The sequence below is a fragment of the Pollicipes pollicipes genome, unplaced genomic scaffold, assembly GCF_011947565.3.
Source record: "Pollicipes pollicipes isolate AB1234 unplaced genomic scaffold, Ppol_2.1 Scaffold_7231;HRSCAF=8579_pilon_pilon_pilon, whole genome shotgun sequence".
NCBI lineage: Eukaryota > Metazoa > Arthropoda > Thecostraca > Pollicipedomorpha > Pollicipedidae > Pollicipes > Pollicipes pollicipes.
Genome location: NW_023597034.1, coordinates 32,891,296 through 32,909,731, shown reverse-complemented (window position 1 = coordinate 32,909,731; position 18,436 = coordinate 32,891,296). Strand labels below are relative to the sequence as shown.

At 57.7% G+C, this 18,436-nt stretch overlaps 1 protein-coding gene across 1 annotated transcript in view; it reads left to right on the top strand.

Annotated features, from left to right (window-relative positions):
* LOC119109449 (uncharacterized) overlaps positions 1-3,541 on the top strand; it is a 4,082-nt gene extending 541 nt beyond the window's left edge. The window contains exons 2-6 of the mRNA XM_037233070.1: positions 107-382; positions 758-1,071; positions 1,443-1,530; positions 2,332-2,556; positions 3,178-3,541. Coding sequence (XP_037088965.1) covers positions 107-382; positions 758-1,071; positions 1,443-1,530; positions 2,332-2,556; positions 3,178-3,384 — 1,110 coding nt within the window. The 3' untranslated portion in view covers positions 3,385-3,541. The remainder of the gene's footprint in view (positions 1-106; positions 383-757; positions 1,072-1,442; positions 1,531-2,331; positions 2,557-3,177) is intronic.
* Positions 3,542-18,436: the final 14,895 nt, after the last annotated feature.

Below are 18,436 nucleotides of genomic sequence, written 5' to 3'. Positions count from 1 at the left end.
CACGCCCCTCTCGCCACACCTTATTCACTACACCACCCGCCTACTCCCCCGCTCGCCACACCCGCCCACCACACCCCACCATCTGACGCGCCTCACCACCGGACAGGTGCGGTGGGACATGAAGCGGCCGAAGCTGATCGTGCCGCGGCGGGAGATCAACCTGTCGTCGCAGCCCCGGCGCTCGGCGCTGAAGCCGTCGACGGCGGCGGCGGCCGACCCGCTCACCCCCGTGGAGGAGGCGCCACCGGGGGAGGGCGAGTCGTCGCCGGCCGCGCGGCCCTCCCGCTTCATGGTGAAGAAGGTGCCGGAGGGCGCCGGCAGCGCCGAGATGTTGCCGATGGTGCCGCTCAATGGGGACGCGATGACGAACGGAGGGGCGCAGGTGAGAGCTGAGAGCGCGGGGAGGGGGGAAGAGCTGGGTGTGGTCGCTCGTGGTGCTGCAGCGCACACGGTGTGCGCGCTGCTTGGATGTGTTGAGGCATTCGTGAAAAGGGTATGAGAGTCCAGCTGATGATTGGACGTAGAAGTGTCGAAGTAGAATGTTTTGACTTATCGGGAATTTTTTTACGTGAGTCGGATGTAACTGCTTACATGTGCAAGGCGCTCAGCTAATGAACGAGGACTATGTTTTATACACTATTTTTGTGGAATGCTGCCCTGAAGTAATACCATTTTTATATGTGGGCCATTTATGTCCTGTTTATGAGAGTGCCAAAGTCTGCAATGAATCGTTCTGACGGCATGTTTCTTCCCGTAGAATGGTATCACCAACGGTGTGTCCCTGGACGGCGACAGCGGCGCCTCCAGCGACGAGCCGACAACCAACAGCCTGGCCGTTTCGCCACCAGGGAGCAGCACTGAGCGTCGCCGCTCCTCAACGCCGCGCAAGGGCAGCACCACCTCTGACGTTTACGACTCGCTGGTGTCCAACAGCTCGCGGGCCGGCCGCCTGCGGGACGGCATCGCCAAGATGATGCCGAAGCGTTCCGGCAACCTGGACCTGGAGGAGAGGAAACAGAGTGCCGACCAACGCCTGAACCGCCAGTTCAGTCTCTCCGACATGCACCAGGGGTCAGTGGAGGCGGGCGCTCGCGGCGGTAGGACCACCGGTCGATATTTTGCCCTGAGGATGGCTCTCCAGTAGCGTTGCTCGGTGCGGTGATATTGCGGTGCGGTGCGGTGCGGAGTAGTGCAGTGCGGTGCCGGAGCTCTCATTGCCTGGAACACCAGGTGGTCCTCCGGCATATGTGCGTTCCGCAGGGTGTCTTGTTTTAATCCTCCAAAACAAACTTTTGGCGCAACTCACTGATCAGAAGGCTATTAAGTGGAAGGCAAAAGACGTTCCTGGATGCCTACGATACTCTGCTTGATGATCGTGCTACTTCTCGTGTTGATTCAGCGTTGGTTGATCTGCCCTCACGCCGTTAACATCACCATTTCAGCGAGGGTGACGGACTGGCCAACATGAGCCAGATGATCCAGCGGACGTTGGACAGAACCACACAGATGCTCAGCGGCATTAAAGGCCCGGTAAGGCCAGAGACGACCGGCAGGCTTCTTGCCAAACATACCGTGCGAAGAAACCGTCGTTGGCGTGAATCATTTATCGGGGCTTACCTCGATTCACTTTTCCTGGATGGTGCCTCGATCGAGTTTCTGAATGCGTGTTGCTCCAGAATATCGCTGCCAGACTGATGTACGGCTGCTGTATTGCCACCGTTTACATGCCACTCCCTTGCATCCTCTGTCGCCCCAAGCCAGTTTGGCCGCAGATCACACCAAGTCAGCAGGCTGCCTATCCGCGGGCGTCGCTGTTAGCATGCAAGAGTCCAACATTACTCACTGGTCCGACGTTTATTCCGCTGGTGACGAAATAAAAACAAAGAAACGAAGCACGCGTCATGCAGTGGCGCGCCCTCACACAAACGTCACGCCCCACACTGCGTCTCTGAGCGCCATGTTACGCATCAAGACCACAATGCAGCGCTACACCCCAGCTCCACGCCCCAGCACTACGCCCCTGCGCCACGCCCCTGCGCTACACTCCAGTTCCACGCCCCAGCACTACGCCCCTGCGCCACGCCCCTGCGCTACACTCCAGCTCCACGCCCCAGCGCCACACCCCAGCTCCACTTCCCAGCGCTACACCCCAGCTCCACGCCCCAGCGCTACACCCCAGCTCCACGCCCCAGCGCTACACCCCAGCTCCACGCCCCTGCACTACACTCCAACTCCACGCCCCAGCACCACGCCCCTGCGCCACACCTCTGCGCCACGCCCCTGCGCCACGCCTCAGGGTCTAGCTCTGACCCCCGTGTGGCCTCCGTGCAGAGTGTACCGACGGATACGGAGGTGCGGCTGCGACGGGCGTGGCGACGGCGCCAGCTGAACCGCGAGGTGGAGCTCCGTGACGTCATCGAGGTGGACACGTTCCCGCTGGCGGTGAACGTGGACACGCCGCTGGTGCAGGTGCACAAAATGTTCGCCATGTTGTGCGCCAACAAGATGTACGTGATGGACCGCCGCCGCCTGGTGGGCTGCCTGCCCCTGCAGAGGGTGAGTGTGCTGGGGGGGGGGGGGGATGGTGTAGGGGTGAGTGTGTGTGTGTGGGGGGGGGGGGGGGGTGGAGACGGAGGGAGCGAAAGCGGGCTGCGCCGCCGGCCAGCTAATGCCGCCGATGTAAACGTGACCTATCTCCTAAAACGGCTGTGATACCAGTGCTGGAAAGGCGCATTGTAACTGACAGCTTAGCGCGGCTTACAGAAGTTCTCGCAGGGCTGCGGGCGTTTTAGCATGAGACCGTTTTTGTTTGACGTTCTTTATGCTGACGAATCGGGACGCATGTTTTCTGTGTGAATGTATCCCAAGTGTCTTCAATGGGTTACTTTGGGTGCAGATTATCTGCTAAGCAAAGCATGTTGTGTGCACCCCAAACCCATCATCAAACTTACATCTTCCAATAACTTGGGGTGATGAGTGCCGCCCTTTCGCCATGCCCTAGTGTCCTCCCCCACTCTGCCCTTGGCATTACCCACGACCAGACAACCAGTGTCATAATGCACAAACCGAGTGCTCAACCTATCAGCCAAACAAAGAGTCGCTGTCGTATCGGCATGTCTCGTTTGCCAGTCACGGCCGGGACGCAGGCGCTCTAACCGCGCTCTCCGCGCCGTCCAGCTGTCCGAGTTCATCACGCGCGGGCACATGGACGACCTGGCCCCGACCTCGGTCTACGACACGGTCACATCGGCCGGCCAGCTGACGCCGCGCCAGGAGCGGCGCGGCTCGCAGGACACGCTCGATGAGATCGACGACAGTGTGTACGACACAATCACCGAGCCGCCCGTTGCCGACCCGCCGCCGGCAGCGACATCTCCTGTCTAGGCGACGAACTGCGCAACGTGACGTCACAGGGTGGTGGACGCGATGGCGTCGGGTGGGGTTTTCTGGTTGTGAATGACAAGCGAGGAGACCATGCTTTTTAGCGATGTTTTACGTTTTTATACAAACACATTTTTAAGTAATAAAGACTGCAAGCTTGCGTGAATATCTTTTTGCTGCGATAGGGTTGCTGGCAGGTGAACAGCGAATACCATATGAGTATTTATATTTAGTGTTAGCGAGCAAACGGGCCGTCGCTGGCAGCGCGGCGGCGACGTATCCGCGATGGTGTGAGCGGCCCCTCTGCCGATTGGTCCCCATCATCTGGAGCCCATAAACCCACGTGGGTTTATGGGGACACGCGGGCGGGGACGCACGGTCCCGGCCGAGCAGTCCTCGTTCAGGCTCCGACGGCGCGGCTCGACGCGAGCCGCGTCGGCGTTTACGACGACGACGACGACGACTTCGGAGTGCAACGCCGCCCTTCCAACCCCTCTCTCACCTTTGCCTTGCAACTCTTTGGCTAATAGAGACTCTTTCCTTTCAACGTCTCAAGTCGATGGTCCTCCGGAAAACTCACGAACTCTTTCGCACGAACATTTAGTTTTCATGGGCAAGATCCGTTATGTAATAGTCGTTCGTCGACCGGCTGGTCGGCATTCGTCGCTTCCCCCTCCATACACGCGACGCCTTGCCTCACCGGACGAATGTCACGGCTGTCAAACGTCGGTCAGCCGAGCCAGCACCCTGGCTGGGGAACATACCCCCCCCCCCCCCCCCGGCATCTCTGGCAGCGTTCCCTGTGAGGGGCAGACCTTGCATCCTGAGACAACCCAGGCTGAGTGCAGTCACACTCCACATCTCCCCATTGGTCCCAGATGTGTGACATGATTCGCTCGCACCGGAGGATCTGTAGCCGATCTATAGACAGCTACGTGTCTTGTCGCAACTCACTATCAAAGTTTGAACAATCAGAAATGGTCGCTACCGAAGTTTGAACAATCAGAAATGGTCACACAAATTCAGTGGCGCTCGAAGTGGCAAACAGCGTGCTTGTATTTATCTCACCAAACTGAACCAGAGGCTTCATACGCTGCACCCTTTGCTAAGATACGGGGTGCTAGACATCTGATCAGCATTTGGCAGCCATACGGGAGTGCATCCCGAAAGGCGCTCGTATGTCAGAGGTCATTAGCGGTCAATCAGAAGCAGCCGTGGCGATCAGGCTGCTAGGGACAGCAGTGCTATAAAGTCTAGAATGCCTAAGGCTTTTTGCAAAAGCATTAGGTGTAGACATAGGCTGCTCTAGTGATTTGGTGGGGATAACCACAAAAGCAATGCGTTTTTTCCAAAACCATCTCAACCAAACTACCCATCGAATTACTTACAAAACACCGAACACCTTGTGCATCATTCGATCAATTCATCCAGTGTTTTCGCGTGATGCTTTGGTCTGAATATGTTCGAAGCAGAGCTTGCTGAGCGCGCTCTGAGTGCTCGCTGATATCAGCGTGTGTATCAGCTGCGCTCTGAGCGCTCGCTGACACCAGCGTGTGTATCAGCTGCGCTCTGAGCGCTCGCTGACACCAGCGTGGGTATTAGATGCGCTCTGAGCGCTCGCTGACACCAGCGTGTGTATCAGCTGCGCTCTGAGCGCTCGCTGACACCAGCGTGGGTATTAGATGCGCTCTGAGCGCTCGCTGACACCAGCGTGGGTATCAGCTGCGCTCTGAGCGCTCGCTGACACCAGCGTGGGTATTAGATGCGCTCTGAGCGCTCGCTGACACCAGCGTGGGTATTAGATGCGCTCTGAGCGCTCGCTGACACCAGCGTGGGTATTAGATGCGCTCTGAGCGCTCGCTGACACCAGCGTGGGTATTAGATGCGCTCTGAGCGCTCGCTGACACCAGCGTGGGTATTAGATGCGCTCTGAGCGCTCGCTGACACCAGCGTGGGTATTAGATGCGCTCTGAGCGCTCGCTGACACCAGCGTGGGTATCAGCTGCGCTCTGAGCGCTCGCTGACACCAGCGTGGGTATTAGATGCGCTCTGAGCGCTCGCTGACACCAGCGTGTGTATCAGCTGCGCTCTGAGTGCTCGCTGACACCAGCGTGGGTATTAGATGCGCTCTGAGTGCTCGCTGACACCAGCGTTGGTATCAGCTGCGCTCCGAGCGCTCGCTGACACCAGCGTGGGTATCAGCTGCGCTCTGAGCGCTCGCTGACACCAGCGTGGGTATTAGATGCGCTCTGAGCGCTCGCTGACACCAGCGTGGGTATCAGCTGCGCTCTGAGCGCTCGCTGACACCAGCGTGGGTATTAGATGCGCTCTGAGCGCTCGCTGACACCAGCGTGGGTATCAGCTGCGCTCTGAGCGCTCGCTGATATCAGCGTGGGTATCAGCTGCGCTCTGAGCGCTCGCTGACACCAGCGTGGGTATCAGCTGCGCTCTGAGCGCTCGCTGATATCAGCGTGGGTATCAGCTGCGCTCTGAGCGCTCGCTGACACCAGCGTGGGTATCAGCTGCGCTCTGAGCGCTCGCTGATATCAGCGTGGGTATCAGCTGCGCTCTGAGCGCTCGCTGACACCAGCGTGGGTATCAGCTGCGCTCTGAGCGCTCGCTGACACCAGCGTGGGTATCAGCTGCGCTCTGAGCGCTCGCTGACACCAGCGTTGGTATCAGCTGCGCTCCGAGCGCTCGCTGACACCAGCGTGGGTATCAGCTGCGCTCTGAGCGCTTGCTGACACCAGCGTGGGTCTAGATTAAGTGTGCGATTTGCACCCGGTCTTCTTTAGTCTAAGACCAGGCTGAAGAATCTCTTCGCGTGCTGCAGCCAGAAATATGAACTCCGAATACAGCTGGAATCGGTTGCGGAATCCACCCGGCCTTCATTGAATCTCGTGAGAAAAGATTCCTTTGAAACTACTTCCTGAGCTGAAGCCGGGATTGATTCAGCCGAGTCGTCGGTGGGTTGGTTCACCGACGAGTTGTTTGACGACTATGAACAGGAATGAAGCAGCAGGATGCGTGTGCACTCTAACAAGTTATACGTTCGCAACATGCATCACAGTCACAGCTAACTGCATGATTATCAAAGTAAGTGTTCTTTTTAGTCCTTTGTGAATATTTTCGAACGGATTTTCACCAAAATCGTTGTCACCGGAATCGGCTCCGTCGGAATTTATTCCGACATTGAGCCACATCACCCTAAGTCAGAATCAGAGTCGATTCAGACTTGAGCCGAATTGCACGGACTAAGGGTCAAAAACAACCTCATGCGTTGTGAGACGGAATGACATTGAGTCCGCTTTAGCAGAATCCCGCAGAAGCATTTTTAAACCGCTGTCACACAGCCTTCCCCGTCCCAGGCCGGATTCGGGCCAGCTTCTGGCCGGCATTTCAGCCGTCACCAGACCATGTGTCCGGTCTGGGACACGCACCCTCCGCTGCGTGAAGGCGAGGTCAATATTTACCCCTAAACCATAGGCGGGGGGGGGGGGGCTTTCGTTGTGAAGCCAGTGATCAAGCCTTTATATAGGATCCCCCCGCAGGTGTTATTCTGCAGGCAAAGCGTTAGGCAATATGACGTGACAGCTAACAAACTGCTGGTTATGCCTTGGTTACACGGTGGAATGTAAGCCATCCATGTCTAGCAGCACAAATATGGCCGCTCATGGCCGTATGGCCGCCCACAGCCTCCCTCAAGCCCCCTCCCCCAGTCCCACAAGAAACAACAGATTGTTCTGCGGCCTTCGATAAATTAGACCTTTCTTACGCTGTTGATAACATTCGGTCGTAGTTAGGTTCATGACGATATGCACATTGCATATTTCGGAACACTGAAATGTTTCGAAAAACTGCATGATATGGGTCTCCCCCACCAATCGTTCAGGTCATGAGGCTCTTATCATGGGCAAGTTTCATCACTTAAAACTGATGCAGCATGTATCGCACACACGTTATATCCGAAAATCGCATTTCCGAATACCCGATATAAACCCTCGACAATTATACATGTTTTACCTTGATCGCCACATGACTTATGGAACGGCAGTATTTGAATGACGTTATTATGACGTCCTAAATGCCGAAATGACTTGAAATACTCTTCCGGTATAACTTTCCCCATTTTCGCGGGCGTTTAGCTCAGAAACTAGAGGTGCTTATGTATTAAGGAGGGCAGAGTGGTAAACAACACCGAAAGGTCTTCAGGATGGCTATTTCAATAAAAAAACAACAATGCGGAACGCTTCCTTTATGACGATTTGCTTGATCGCTAATCCATCCAATTCACATCCGCGCCCAACCACATACATGCGCCTACATTTTGTTATTTGCTGCGAAGTATGGCTGACATTAGATGAATATATACAGGCTACGCTTGGAAATGTTTTTGTTGCGGCGAACCGCATCCCATTAGATTTGGTCGTTCTGGAAAGGTTAGATAAGTGATACATGATATCAAGAATTGTGGATTACACTCGAAATAAGACAGTATTGCTACCACTGGTAACCCCCGCCGGAGCGTGCTGAAAGATACTTGTGTGGCGAAACTCTCAGAATGAGCGTCTTTTAATGGAGAATTGCTGGTATTATGTCGACTCCAAGAAAAGTCGCTGCGGCGTTACCACGTCGGCTGTGCCGCACTTTCCACTCATGACTGCGTGACTCGGCTGATGACAGCACGTCCCAGCGCTTGACTCGTGGGGGAAGCGTCTTGGGGAATGTAGATGAGGAACGTGGTTGTTACGGAAGCAATGAACAGCATGCTGTTCAAAAACCAGCTGCAGTCACACAACTGTAGAATATAAAACTATCATGAAGGTCGATAGGTTTTGTCTCTTAAATTTTGATGAAAGTAAATCACGTCACGCATGCAGGACTAGCCTCTCCGCGCAGAGAGCATCACGGATTGGCAAAACACAGATGAAATGGTTTACTCGTTCGAAGTGACGTCAGTGCAAACTGCTTTGCTAGCATAAGAGATCTTGCTGTAACGACAGTGCAGCCAAACACCAGCGAGTTCGGTGTTTGCTTTGGCCGAGGCGATGATCTGCCCTCTTTTTCTGCGTCCAAGTGAAACGAGCGGTTATTCTCAGTGAAAGGGGGTTTTTGTCGTCGCTTGCGGGTGTACGACCGCAGATCGAGTTTAACCGCGTCATTCGTGCTCTCTATTGAAACAGGTGCGTCTGACACGTCTGCGGTACTTTCCATTGCACCGGGAGAAAAACTGCAAAATTCTGGCGACCGAGATTGCGTCGAATGTTTTCTGAGTGGACGAGAATTTTGTGCGATTACCAGCGCACTGAAACTGTAGCCCATTGATGTTGATTTGGCAGACTGCAGAAAACAAAATGGTGGATCTCCTTTGTGCACATGTGTCAGAGGTCCATACAGAGCCGGAGTGTCTGCCTCCTCAATACACTGTGCCGTACACAGCCCAGTAGACATGACTAGACTCGAGGCGTATGGCCCACAGGACGTTCCGGCTCAGAGCAATTCAAAAACTGGGGCACCACAGCCGGCTTTGCAGCTGGACACGAGCCAAACGAGCGTGTCTGGCTGAGGCATGGCGGCGCTGAGTCGGTCTCCGAGCGACATTGTTCACAGCCTCACCGGCCGGGTCCCACAGCGGGCGGCTGACAATGACGCACCGCCCCGGTGGGCGGCCACTGGGCCGTGCCGTGCATGTGAAATCAGGACGGGGTGCATCTGCTGGCTCAATTGTCGGCGTGGCAACGGAGTCCGTCTTAAAAGCTGAATTTTGAGGTTCTTTTGAGGCTTTGGCACCAGTGGTGCGACGAGATCGAACTCTGCTGGACGTCCGGATCCCTGTTTAGCTCCAATAACCACCTGGGCTCGTCTCCCTCATGGCTGCTTGGATCCGTGGGCCTTCTCGATAGCTGTGTCCCGATGCGTGTCCTCCCTATGCTATCTGAATCGCGTTTCTTTGGATGACTCTGAATATGTCTCTCTCTCTCTCTCTCTCCCTCTCGTTGACTCTGAAACTGTTTCTCTCTCGGTGACTCTGGATCTGTTCCGCCCCGATGACTCCGGAACCATTCTGCTCCCGATAACTTTTGGTCTGTAGCCCTCTCGATGACTCCGAATCCTTTCCCCTCCCTATGACTCTTTATCCATGCCCTGTTCAGTGACCTCCCGAATCTGCACCTCCTCGATGACCGCATGGACCCGCTGATCCACGGACCTGAGTCCCACCCGACCCTAACCCGATCAGCCCACTAAGCGCCACCAGCGCCGCCGCGGCACGGGTGTAATCACGCCCGACTGACCCCCGACCCAGGCGGCCGGCCGGCGCGTAGTAAACAACGCGCGCACTACACCGTCCTTGCCCTAACGAGACGCTAGGATCAGGATCGGACAATCGGGACCGAACAATTGAGATCTGGACCGGACAGTCGGGATCGGGAACGGACAATCGGAGCCGGGATCGGACAATGAGAATCGGGACCGGACAGTCGGGACCGGGACAGGGCAATCGGGACCGGGACCGAACAAGTGGGACCGGGACCGGGCAATCGGGACCGGGACGGGACAATCGAGACCGGGACTGGACAATCGGGACCGGGACCGAGCAATCGGGACCGAGACAGGACAATCGAGACCGGGACTGGACAATCGGGACCGGGACCGCACAATCGCGGAGGGACACACTGACGGTGCGGTGAGGGGCCCGCGCGGAGGCGGACGGGCCGTTTGTCGGGGCTTCACTTCCGGGCCGCAGCGGTGAGAGGCTACAAGGCGGAGAGGCGTAGTGGCAGATTTATTGGGGTTGTTTCGCGAGTGGAGCGGTAGGGCTGACAAGGGCCCAGCGCCAGGCGAGATTTATGGACTGTGTAATTCGCCCGCTCAGCGCAAGAGGTGGGGAGATGAACGGTCTGGTGGCAGTTGTGTGGTGGTGATTCGGCGGAGTTAACGACGGCGCGTGGATGGCATGTCACGGGGAAGGGTCACGGGTCACGCGTGCGAGCGCCAGGGCGCCAACGGGTTCGATGATCAGTTCTCGAGCTGGACTGCTCAGCCCATTACATCTACGAAGTCAGGAGTGCGAGGCCGTCCCAGATCAAGTCCAAGGCTGTCCAACCGCTTCCTGGGTCATCCCACTCATCAGCCGGCTGCTACGCGCGCCCCATCTATGGACAGAAGTTCCAACCTCTGCTCTCTGGGTCAATGTTAACGAGTCGCCCCGGTCAAGCTGGCGGCGGCCGGCCGCCGCGCCGCTCCAGCCGCGCGCGGAGCCCCGGGCCGCCCGGCCGGAGACGCCGACCCGACGGAACGGCCGCGCCCGGAGCGGCGTCGGCGCCGATCTGGGGCGGCGGAGCGGCGCGCGGCCGTCTGCCGACCGCGCAACGGCGGCCAGTGTCGCCGAGCGGCGCCCATTACTGGCGTTACTGCGTAACGACCATTGCGCGCGGCGGCGGATTGTGCGCGTCACGCGCGGCCGCGCGCAAAAGTGGCGCGGGAGACGGCGAATGGTGCGCAGCGGGCGCTCCATCTGGCGGCGCGGCGCGCGCGCTCGGGAACGCGTCCATTCGGGTCAGGCTGGGAGCGGTCGGCGCCGGCCGTCCTGTAATCGGTCGTATCTGGCTGTTCGGCACAATACGGACGTCGGTGTCTGCATTAGCCGAGCAGATTGTGCGGGGAGCGGCGGGACGCGCGCTATGGTTAGTGCTCCTTAGAGCTGCGTGGGATGGTCAGATGGCCAGGTGATGGAGGTCGGGCCGTCAGTGCCGGTGCACGCGACTGTGATGGCTGACGGTGTGGCGGGCTGGGCTCGTTTAGGAAGCTAGCTGGCGAGACAGGCGGAAGAGAGTGGACGCCGTGCACGCCGTCTTGTGGCTTTTATTGTGGTAAGGGCTCCGGCTCGGTCTGTCAGGTAATTTATGAGCTTAGGTTTGAAAGCAGCATGTGTGAAGGGACGATAAAAATGGCCATAGTAGCAACACTTGTAAGTTACCTAAACATTCGGTCCGATGGTTTTAAGTGCAGTAAAAACACACTGGTCATTGGTCACTGATCCACGACAGATCAAGTCAGACCATGGATTCGGCGAAGCCAATTTCTAGGGAATCCTTCAATCTGATGAAACAACGGAGTGTAACACGAAGCCATTCATCTCTGAGATACTTTCTTAGGCAACACAGCAATTAAATGAACAAATTCAATTAACCTAGGACCAGATACGGAGGTCAGATCAACGTCAAAGCCAATCCATTTTATCACTCTAATGCTTGCGGTATGGGGTAGTTTCTGATTCTCGTTTCGAATCTATTGGTAACAGTAACCGTATTATACATCTTCTATAGACTTTCTGAAGGTCAGAATAGGTCACTGACGTAAAATGACCCAGGTCGGCATTTTGTTTTTAGGAACATACCGCATAGCGTAATCTTTGTCGCTTATTCAATTGCAAAACTCAAAGCAGTATTGCATGATTTTGATCACCATGACCTCAAAAAGTTCAAACAAGGTCGCGTACCTTAAATGAGCTTGTGACCTTTTGCTAAGAACAGGTATCTAGGCTCTGGTGACACTTCAGATACCAACCTGAAGTTTGAACTCGTTTAACCTTATTTTACCCGGATATCATGACCTGGGAACCTCAAACCTTAACCTAAGTGAGTTTACACATAGGCCAACACATTCCGTGGATTTGGTGTCTCTAGCCCTGTTAGTCCCTGAGATCTCGGGGCTGGTCAAATCGACCCCCACCCGAGCAAAGGGTGTCCAACCGGCCACCCGAGCGCGTGTTAAGTCTTGAGACGAATATTAGATCTCAGCTTTGTTCTCAAATAATGTTATTAAGCATTCATGCACATTGCTTTGTTTGCGGAGGAAACCATCAACAGCGATATTTTTCACTATGGTTAAGTACTTAGCAAAACATGCTTTGGTCGTTTGAAAAACATGTTTTCACTTTGTAAAGCATGTTTTGATCGAACAATGTCTTCAAACGTGTCCCTATCACCCAGTATGTGCCGTTACTTGTCACTTCGAAATTCACGAAAATAATTGTGCTCCGTTGCCCGAGAAGCGTGCGTGGGAAGGGTCACGAAAGGTTACCGAGCGCGATTTGAAGGAATGATGTGGCTTGGCTGGTTTCCAAGTCAACCTGTGGATGGCGACAGAGAAAAAAAATCTGAATAGCACATCCCGTGTCGTTGGCTATGCACCTCTAGACTGTTGGGTATTAATATCACTGAAACATAACGGTACGCCCAGACGTCTGATGTGTGAGGAGGTGGCGTTCTGGGGCTCATCGCAGGCAGGGGCAGAAGTGCAGGATGCCTTAAATCATTAAAAAGAAACGTCAGCTTGCCGTAATGTGTCTCACAATTAACCCTTTACTGTCAGAACCGTTTCTCTACTATACTAGCACCCATTTCCGCGACACACATCACAACACATCCTCTACGCTCCCCGGCCCCCTCCCTCCCTACGTGCGGTGCATACGCGAAGAAAGCCAAAAGTTGAACAGAACGGCCGGAGAAAAAGCTGAGTCGCCAACTTAGCTACCTCGGTGCAGTTTTGCGGACAGCCGCAGGCCCATTAATATTTCAATGGTCCAGCATCACGAAACCGCTGTCACGTCGGAAGCCGGAGAAACCGCGGGAGACGCTGGTGACGTGCCATCCGTGGCGGAGGCGTGCAGGCCGACGACTCAGACCACCTAGTGTCACGCACGGAGTGGCGTCTGCAGGGCGCTTCGCACAGCGTGTATAGCGCAGTGTTCGAGCTAGACGAGCCGGCGGCGGGCACGGTGATGACTGCATGGTGCTGAGTAAAGCGCGTAAAACGCACGGCACGGCGGTTAACTTTGACAGCATCGCGGGGATACAATCGCTGGGAGGAGACCTTCTGATATCGTACCATGATCCAGCGTGACCTATATCTAGATCAAATGGAAAGCTGGTGGCACAGACGTTGATAATATATGTATTTCCTGGTCGATTCTGATCTCACATTTCCAAAAAATGAAAGCCCCCGTTATAGCAAACATTTTAAGTTACATGCTATCAACAGTAAACTTCAACCACTATCCCAAAACGCCGGGTCGAGAGCTTTGTGCGCTGCAAACAGTTCAGCGGTCCTTACACCCAAACCATCATAGCCGTCACCCCCGATCAGCACCACGACGCGCCAGCTGCTCCCCGCCGCTGACCTGGCGGCGGACGGCCGGGTGTGGCGTCTCCGGCGCGATGGCGCGCGGCCCGCCCGAGCCGCCCGGCCGCCGTCCTCGGGCGCCGCGCCGTGCCGAATCGCGGCGCAAAAGCGGCGGCTGCCGGCCGACGGTCATCCCACGGCAGCCGTCACGGCTGACAGCGCCGGCGACGGAGCCGCTCCTGCTGACCCACATCGAGCTCCGATGACGTCACCTGACGTCACCTGACGTCGCTGACGTCACCAACGCGGCGGGTGCAGCCAGGTCGGGTGGTGTCGGGGTGACCAGCGGTGTTAGGTTCCGCGCCTGTCGCGTAAGGCTATCCGGCCCGTCCGGGCCAGCGCTGCTCAGCTGAGCGTCTCGTCTAGCCCGGCCACGCTGCACGGCGTGTCCAACGTCACCGAACGACTCTCTGCTGCTCAGTGCACCCGGCGCCCCGGAACCCAGCGTCCAGACACACACTCGTATATCGCACCTGACCTGGAATCCAGCGCCAGTGCACCGGTAACCCTGTCGGCCCGAACGGACCGGCCCCGCTCCGCAATGCGCGGTCGTGGCGCCGCCGTCGTGCTGAAGCCGCGAAATGGTGCCATCACTCAGCCCGCACCGCCCCGATCGACGGCGGCTCGCTTGCAGATCAGATCACGGCGCTCTGCGGTGCAGCATCCCCGACAGCGGCGGCGGCGGCGGGGCGGCACGGATCGCCTGCCGGCCGCCACCGCGGCCTTGCTCGTGCCGGCCGCGGCCGGTGAGGTCGAACGGGCAGGATCCGGCCGCTCCCGGCGCGGAGCCGACACGGTGACGCGCGCCGCGGAGTGGGGCAGTCCGGACGGCAACAGGCCGACGGCGGCGCGGCGCGGAGAGGGTGGCGGGTGGCCGCGCGCGGCGGCGGGGGAGGCGACGCGCGAGGCGGGCGGCGGCAGATGGCACTGAGAGATGAATGTTGTGGCGGGTGACGGGTGACGGGTGACAGGTGACGGGGACACGTGAGCTGACTGATGGCATGGATCGAGGGGTTGGCCGATATTATCGTTAATGTCGTCTCCGGCACAGACCTGAGCACTAAAGCGAATACGCGGTGGCGGCAGGAAGCTAGTGACTGATCACACGACCTACTAAAGCTGGTGCCATAGATGGACGCGATATAAAAATGCCGAGTATCTCACTTAACGCCACCATGCACGTTAACACGACATCCACGTTGACATGCACCTGGAAAGCGTTGCAACAGAAAGCTCAGTTAAAGAACTTAGCTCACCTCGAAATAGTTGAACTGTGTTTAAGTCTCGACAGATATCGCAGGCTAGCCTGCATCAGCTTCGATGGCTTCGTCAGTTTCATCAGCGAATCATCATTACAGCCGCTGGTCATAGAAGACGGCTGATCGCCGATTCCACACCCGATGCGCTACAGGGAATCCCTTGATTCCGGCGCTAGCACGTCGCAAAGACCGGAATCACTTGTAGGATGTGGTTTTAGGAACAGACCTTTGAGAACAAGATCATTTATAACAGTTTGATAATCTGTGGCAGGAAATTAAAACGTTCAATTCAGGTTGACAACGCATCATTTTATTCAAGCATGGTTTGTTGGTGGGCTCAAAACTTTCACGCCAATATCCTTTGCAGAAGATTGCTACACACGTTTCCGGTGGACAATGTTGTCCGGTCTAAGCTCGAACGTAGCAGAAACTAGTATTCTGGACCCCCCCCCCCCCCTGCCCAAATTCCGTTTCCAAACATAGAAAAATATATTCGTAGTACTGTGTACAAGCACATTACTGTTCTTAGGTTCTTTGGTACTATACCGGAGGGCCTGAGAACAAAAACAAAAACAAAACAAACACAAGACAGACGGATGCGTGGTTTAGTAGTGTTCTGTTTAAAACACTCAGGATTGCCACTTTCATCCATCTTCAGTCGCAGCAAAGCGTCTGGAGCCTGTGTCGTACCTCGTGTGGGATATTGTTGAGGGTACTGCACGCAGCGCAGCCACGCGATTGAAACAGCCATGCCTCTTCTCCAGGACAGCCCTGAGTGTGCTCCCCATTTTTCCACCAACCATTCCTGCTCCCCCACCCCCCACCCCGCTTTGCTTCACGCTGAGGTGCCAGGAGTCACCGTGATGGAATCAAGCACCACTCATTTGGCGAGAATCGACGTGCCTGCACACAACCGCCCATTTCACCACGGATGGCTGCCGAACCACACTACCTCTCCGGAGCCATTCCGGCAGCGCGCGCTCTGTTTTTGTCGGCTTTCATCCGTTCTAAAAATCCATAAATTGAGATGGGATCGGTCGATGCGAGACGCGATTGCGCAGTAATGACCGTCGGGCCACCGCGCCGAAGACGAATGGCCTGCTCGCTGCTGTTTCACACCGGAGGCGCCGGGCGTCGCGTCGAGGAGCGAGGCCCGACTCGCGGCCTCGCCGGGGAGGCGGCAGCGCGGCCGCACGAGTCCGGCCTACAGATGGCAGCCGGACGTAATTGGACCTGCCGGAAACGCCGTGCGCGACGGTCAATTGACCTCAGCCACATGGCTCTCGCGCTCGGCTTCGCGGTTCCCGCCGCGCGATCCGACGCCGTGTCGCCCGGATAAGAAGCGTGCGACAGTCCGTGTGTCGGTGCCGGTCCGTTACTGCGCTCCTGATTTATGCCGGGCAATCGGTCTTGCTGTGCATGCAATTACCGCTAAAATAGCGCGAAGCATGATGTAGTTGCTGACGTCAGACCTCAACAAAATGGGTAGCTTTTTGGATTATGCCATGTGGCGTAAAGGCTGATTTTCACGTCAATTAGGCGACGCACAGCTCACACGCAGTTAACAACAAAGTTTGCCCTAGAAACGGAAATGTAGTCGACATATTCCATCTGGCCTCTATCGAGACCTCCTCAATTCCTAAGATCCCATGCGATCTTGTTACCGTTGTCTGGCATATACAGCCAGATGACAAAGTTTAAGCGGTCATCTTTCTTAGCAGTAACCACCTCATGTCCGTCAGATGCGGAGCTCTGGCACCTTCAGAACAAGCAGCGGTTGCACGCGCGCGGCCCGTGCGTCGACACCGCAACGGCACCGCGACGCCGCGCGCACCGGGCAAACTGAGCCTGGATTGTGACCGGAGACAGCCGCATGGCAAACACCGAGCTCGTGACGTCAGCCCGGCGGCCGGCGCGCCAGCCCGCGGAGGAGCCACGGCCGCGGGCGTCGTCACCGCGCGGTCATGCCTCCGCCGTGCACGTGCCGGGAGAGCGCGCTCGGCGCCTGACGACGGCCTGGCCGCCGCTGCACCGCGGCACGCGCGGCGAAAGGCGTGAGGGCGGACGCCGGGCGCGTTCGTGACGGCGCCTTCCGCCTGCGGTGGGACGCGTCAGCCTGGCGTCGACCCGCCGCGCCACCTCCTGCAGGCGGAGCGCGGGGTCAGGCGTCGACAGCCTGATCCGCCTGCCCCGGCCGGGCCGTGACGGCACCGCGCACCGCCACGGGAGATGGGTCTCGTCCCGAGCCGCGGACGCGCGGCGAAAGAGCGGAACGGGTCACTGCTCGGCGGAGGACAATGTAAACCAGAACAACGCCGATCTCCCGTTTCCTTCTGTCCGACAAAGCTGCCGCCGGTCCGACACGGAGCCGGCCGCCGCCAGCCGCGCGCCGCTCCCTCCCCCGGCACTGGGTCAGCGCGCACCGTTCCGCAAACGCCGCGCGTCACGTCCGCGGCGACGCGCGCCGCGCCGCGGCCCGTGTTTTGACAGGGCGGCGCACGTCTGCCGCGGGGAGCGCCGCCGAGCGCCGTGGGGGCCGCGGCCCGTGGCCTGGTTTGCGCGGTCCGCCCGCCGCCCGGACGTGCCTGGCGGCGGCGGCGGGCACCGCGCGAGTCTCGGGCTCGTCAGCGCGTCGGCTCCCCCGGCGGGTGGGCGGAGGGACGTCCGTGTGGGGTGGGGCGGGGGCAGAAAATTGATGCGTGAATGGGCGCAGGGGTCGGGATCGAGGGATGGGTGCCGGGGAAGAGTGCGGGGGTGGGTGCGGGGAAGGGGGTGCGTTGGATGAGTACACGACGCACGTCCCTGACTGAAGCGGAGTGCGACAACAGAACACGTGGAACACGTAGCCCGCCTGCAGAGACAAACACCCAAACGTAGTAGACTGAGCGCCGTGCCATGTAAACGTGACGAGCAGCCGCAGCCAACTGCCAACTGTTACCTGAATATTGACGGACAAACACGAGCGCGCCTTCTGAATGCGACGAGGAGACATAACGGACCGCGGCCTGCCGCGTAGATGTTGGCGATCAAACGTCAGCGTGCCCCGCCATGCGACAACGCGGCCCGGTCGCGCTCCGTTTCGCCAGCGTCCGCCCAGACGCGGCGGCTCCGCCGGCGGCGGGAGCCAGCTCCGGTTCCGGCCGTGGGAGCCGGCCAGCGCGGCCCCGCTTCCGCCGGAGCGGGGCCGGTGCGGCCTGGGCGGACCGGCCGCACCCACGGTTCGCCCGCCCGTTACCATCGGTGTCGCCGCAATGGCCGGTGCCGTAACAACAAGGCGGGACGTGCCGCCGTCGCCCGCCATTCGCCTATCAGGTGGGGCCGACGGCCAGGGCGGCGGCGGCTCAACAGAACCGCATTGCTACGCAGAGCGTGCCTGGCTCACGCATGTATCTAGTGCGATGATGGCGGTATAAGTGGATAGACAGGTTTATGCATTCAGATTGAGGTTTGCGTTCCGGGGAGCTGGTGGAGACACGCGGCGAGAAAACGCAGAAAGGCGGCAGAGGTACCTGAAATATGACCTTCGGCGTGAATTACCGAACGATGAAGTTATATACAACAGCAATGAATTGAAAGCTCTCGCGCGGCGAAGAAATTGGTGTTTTTTGGCC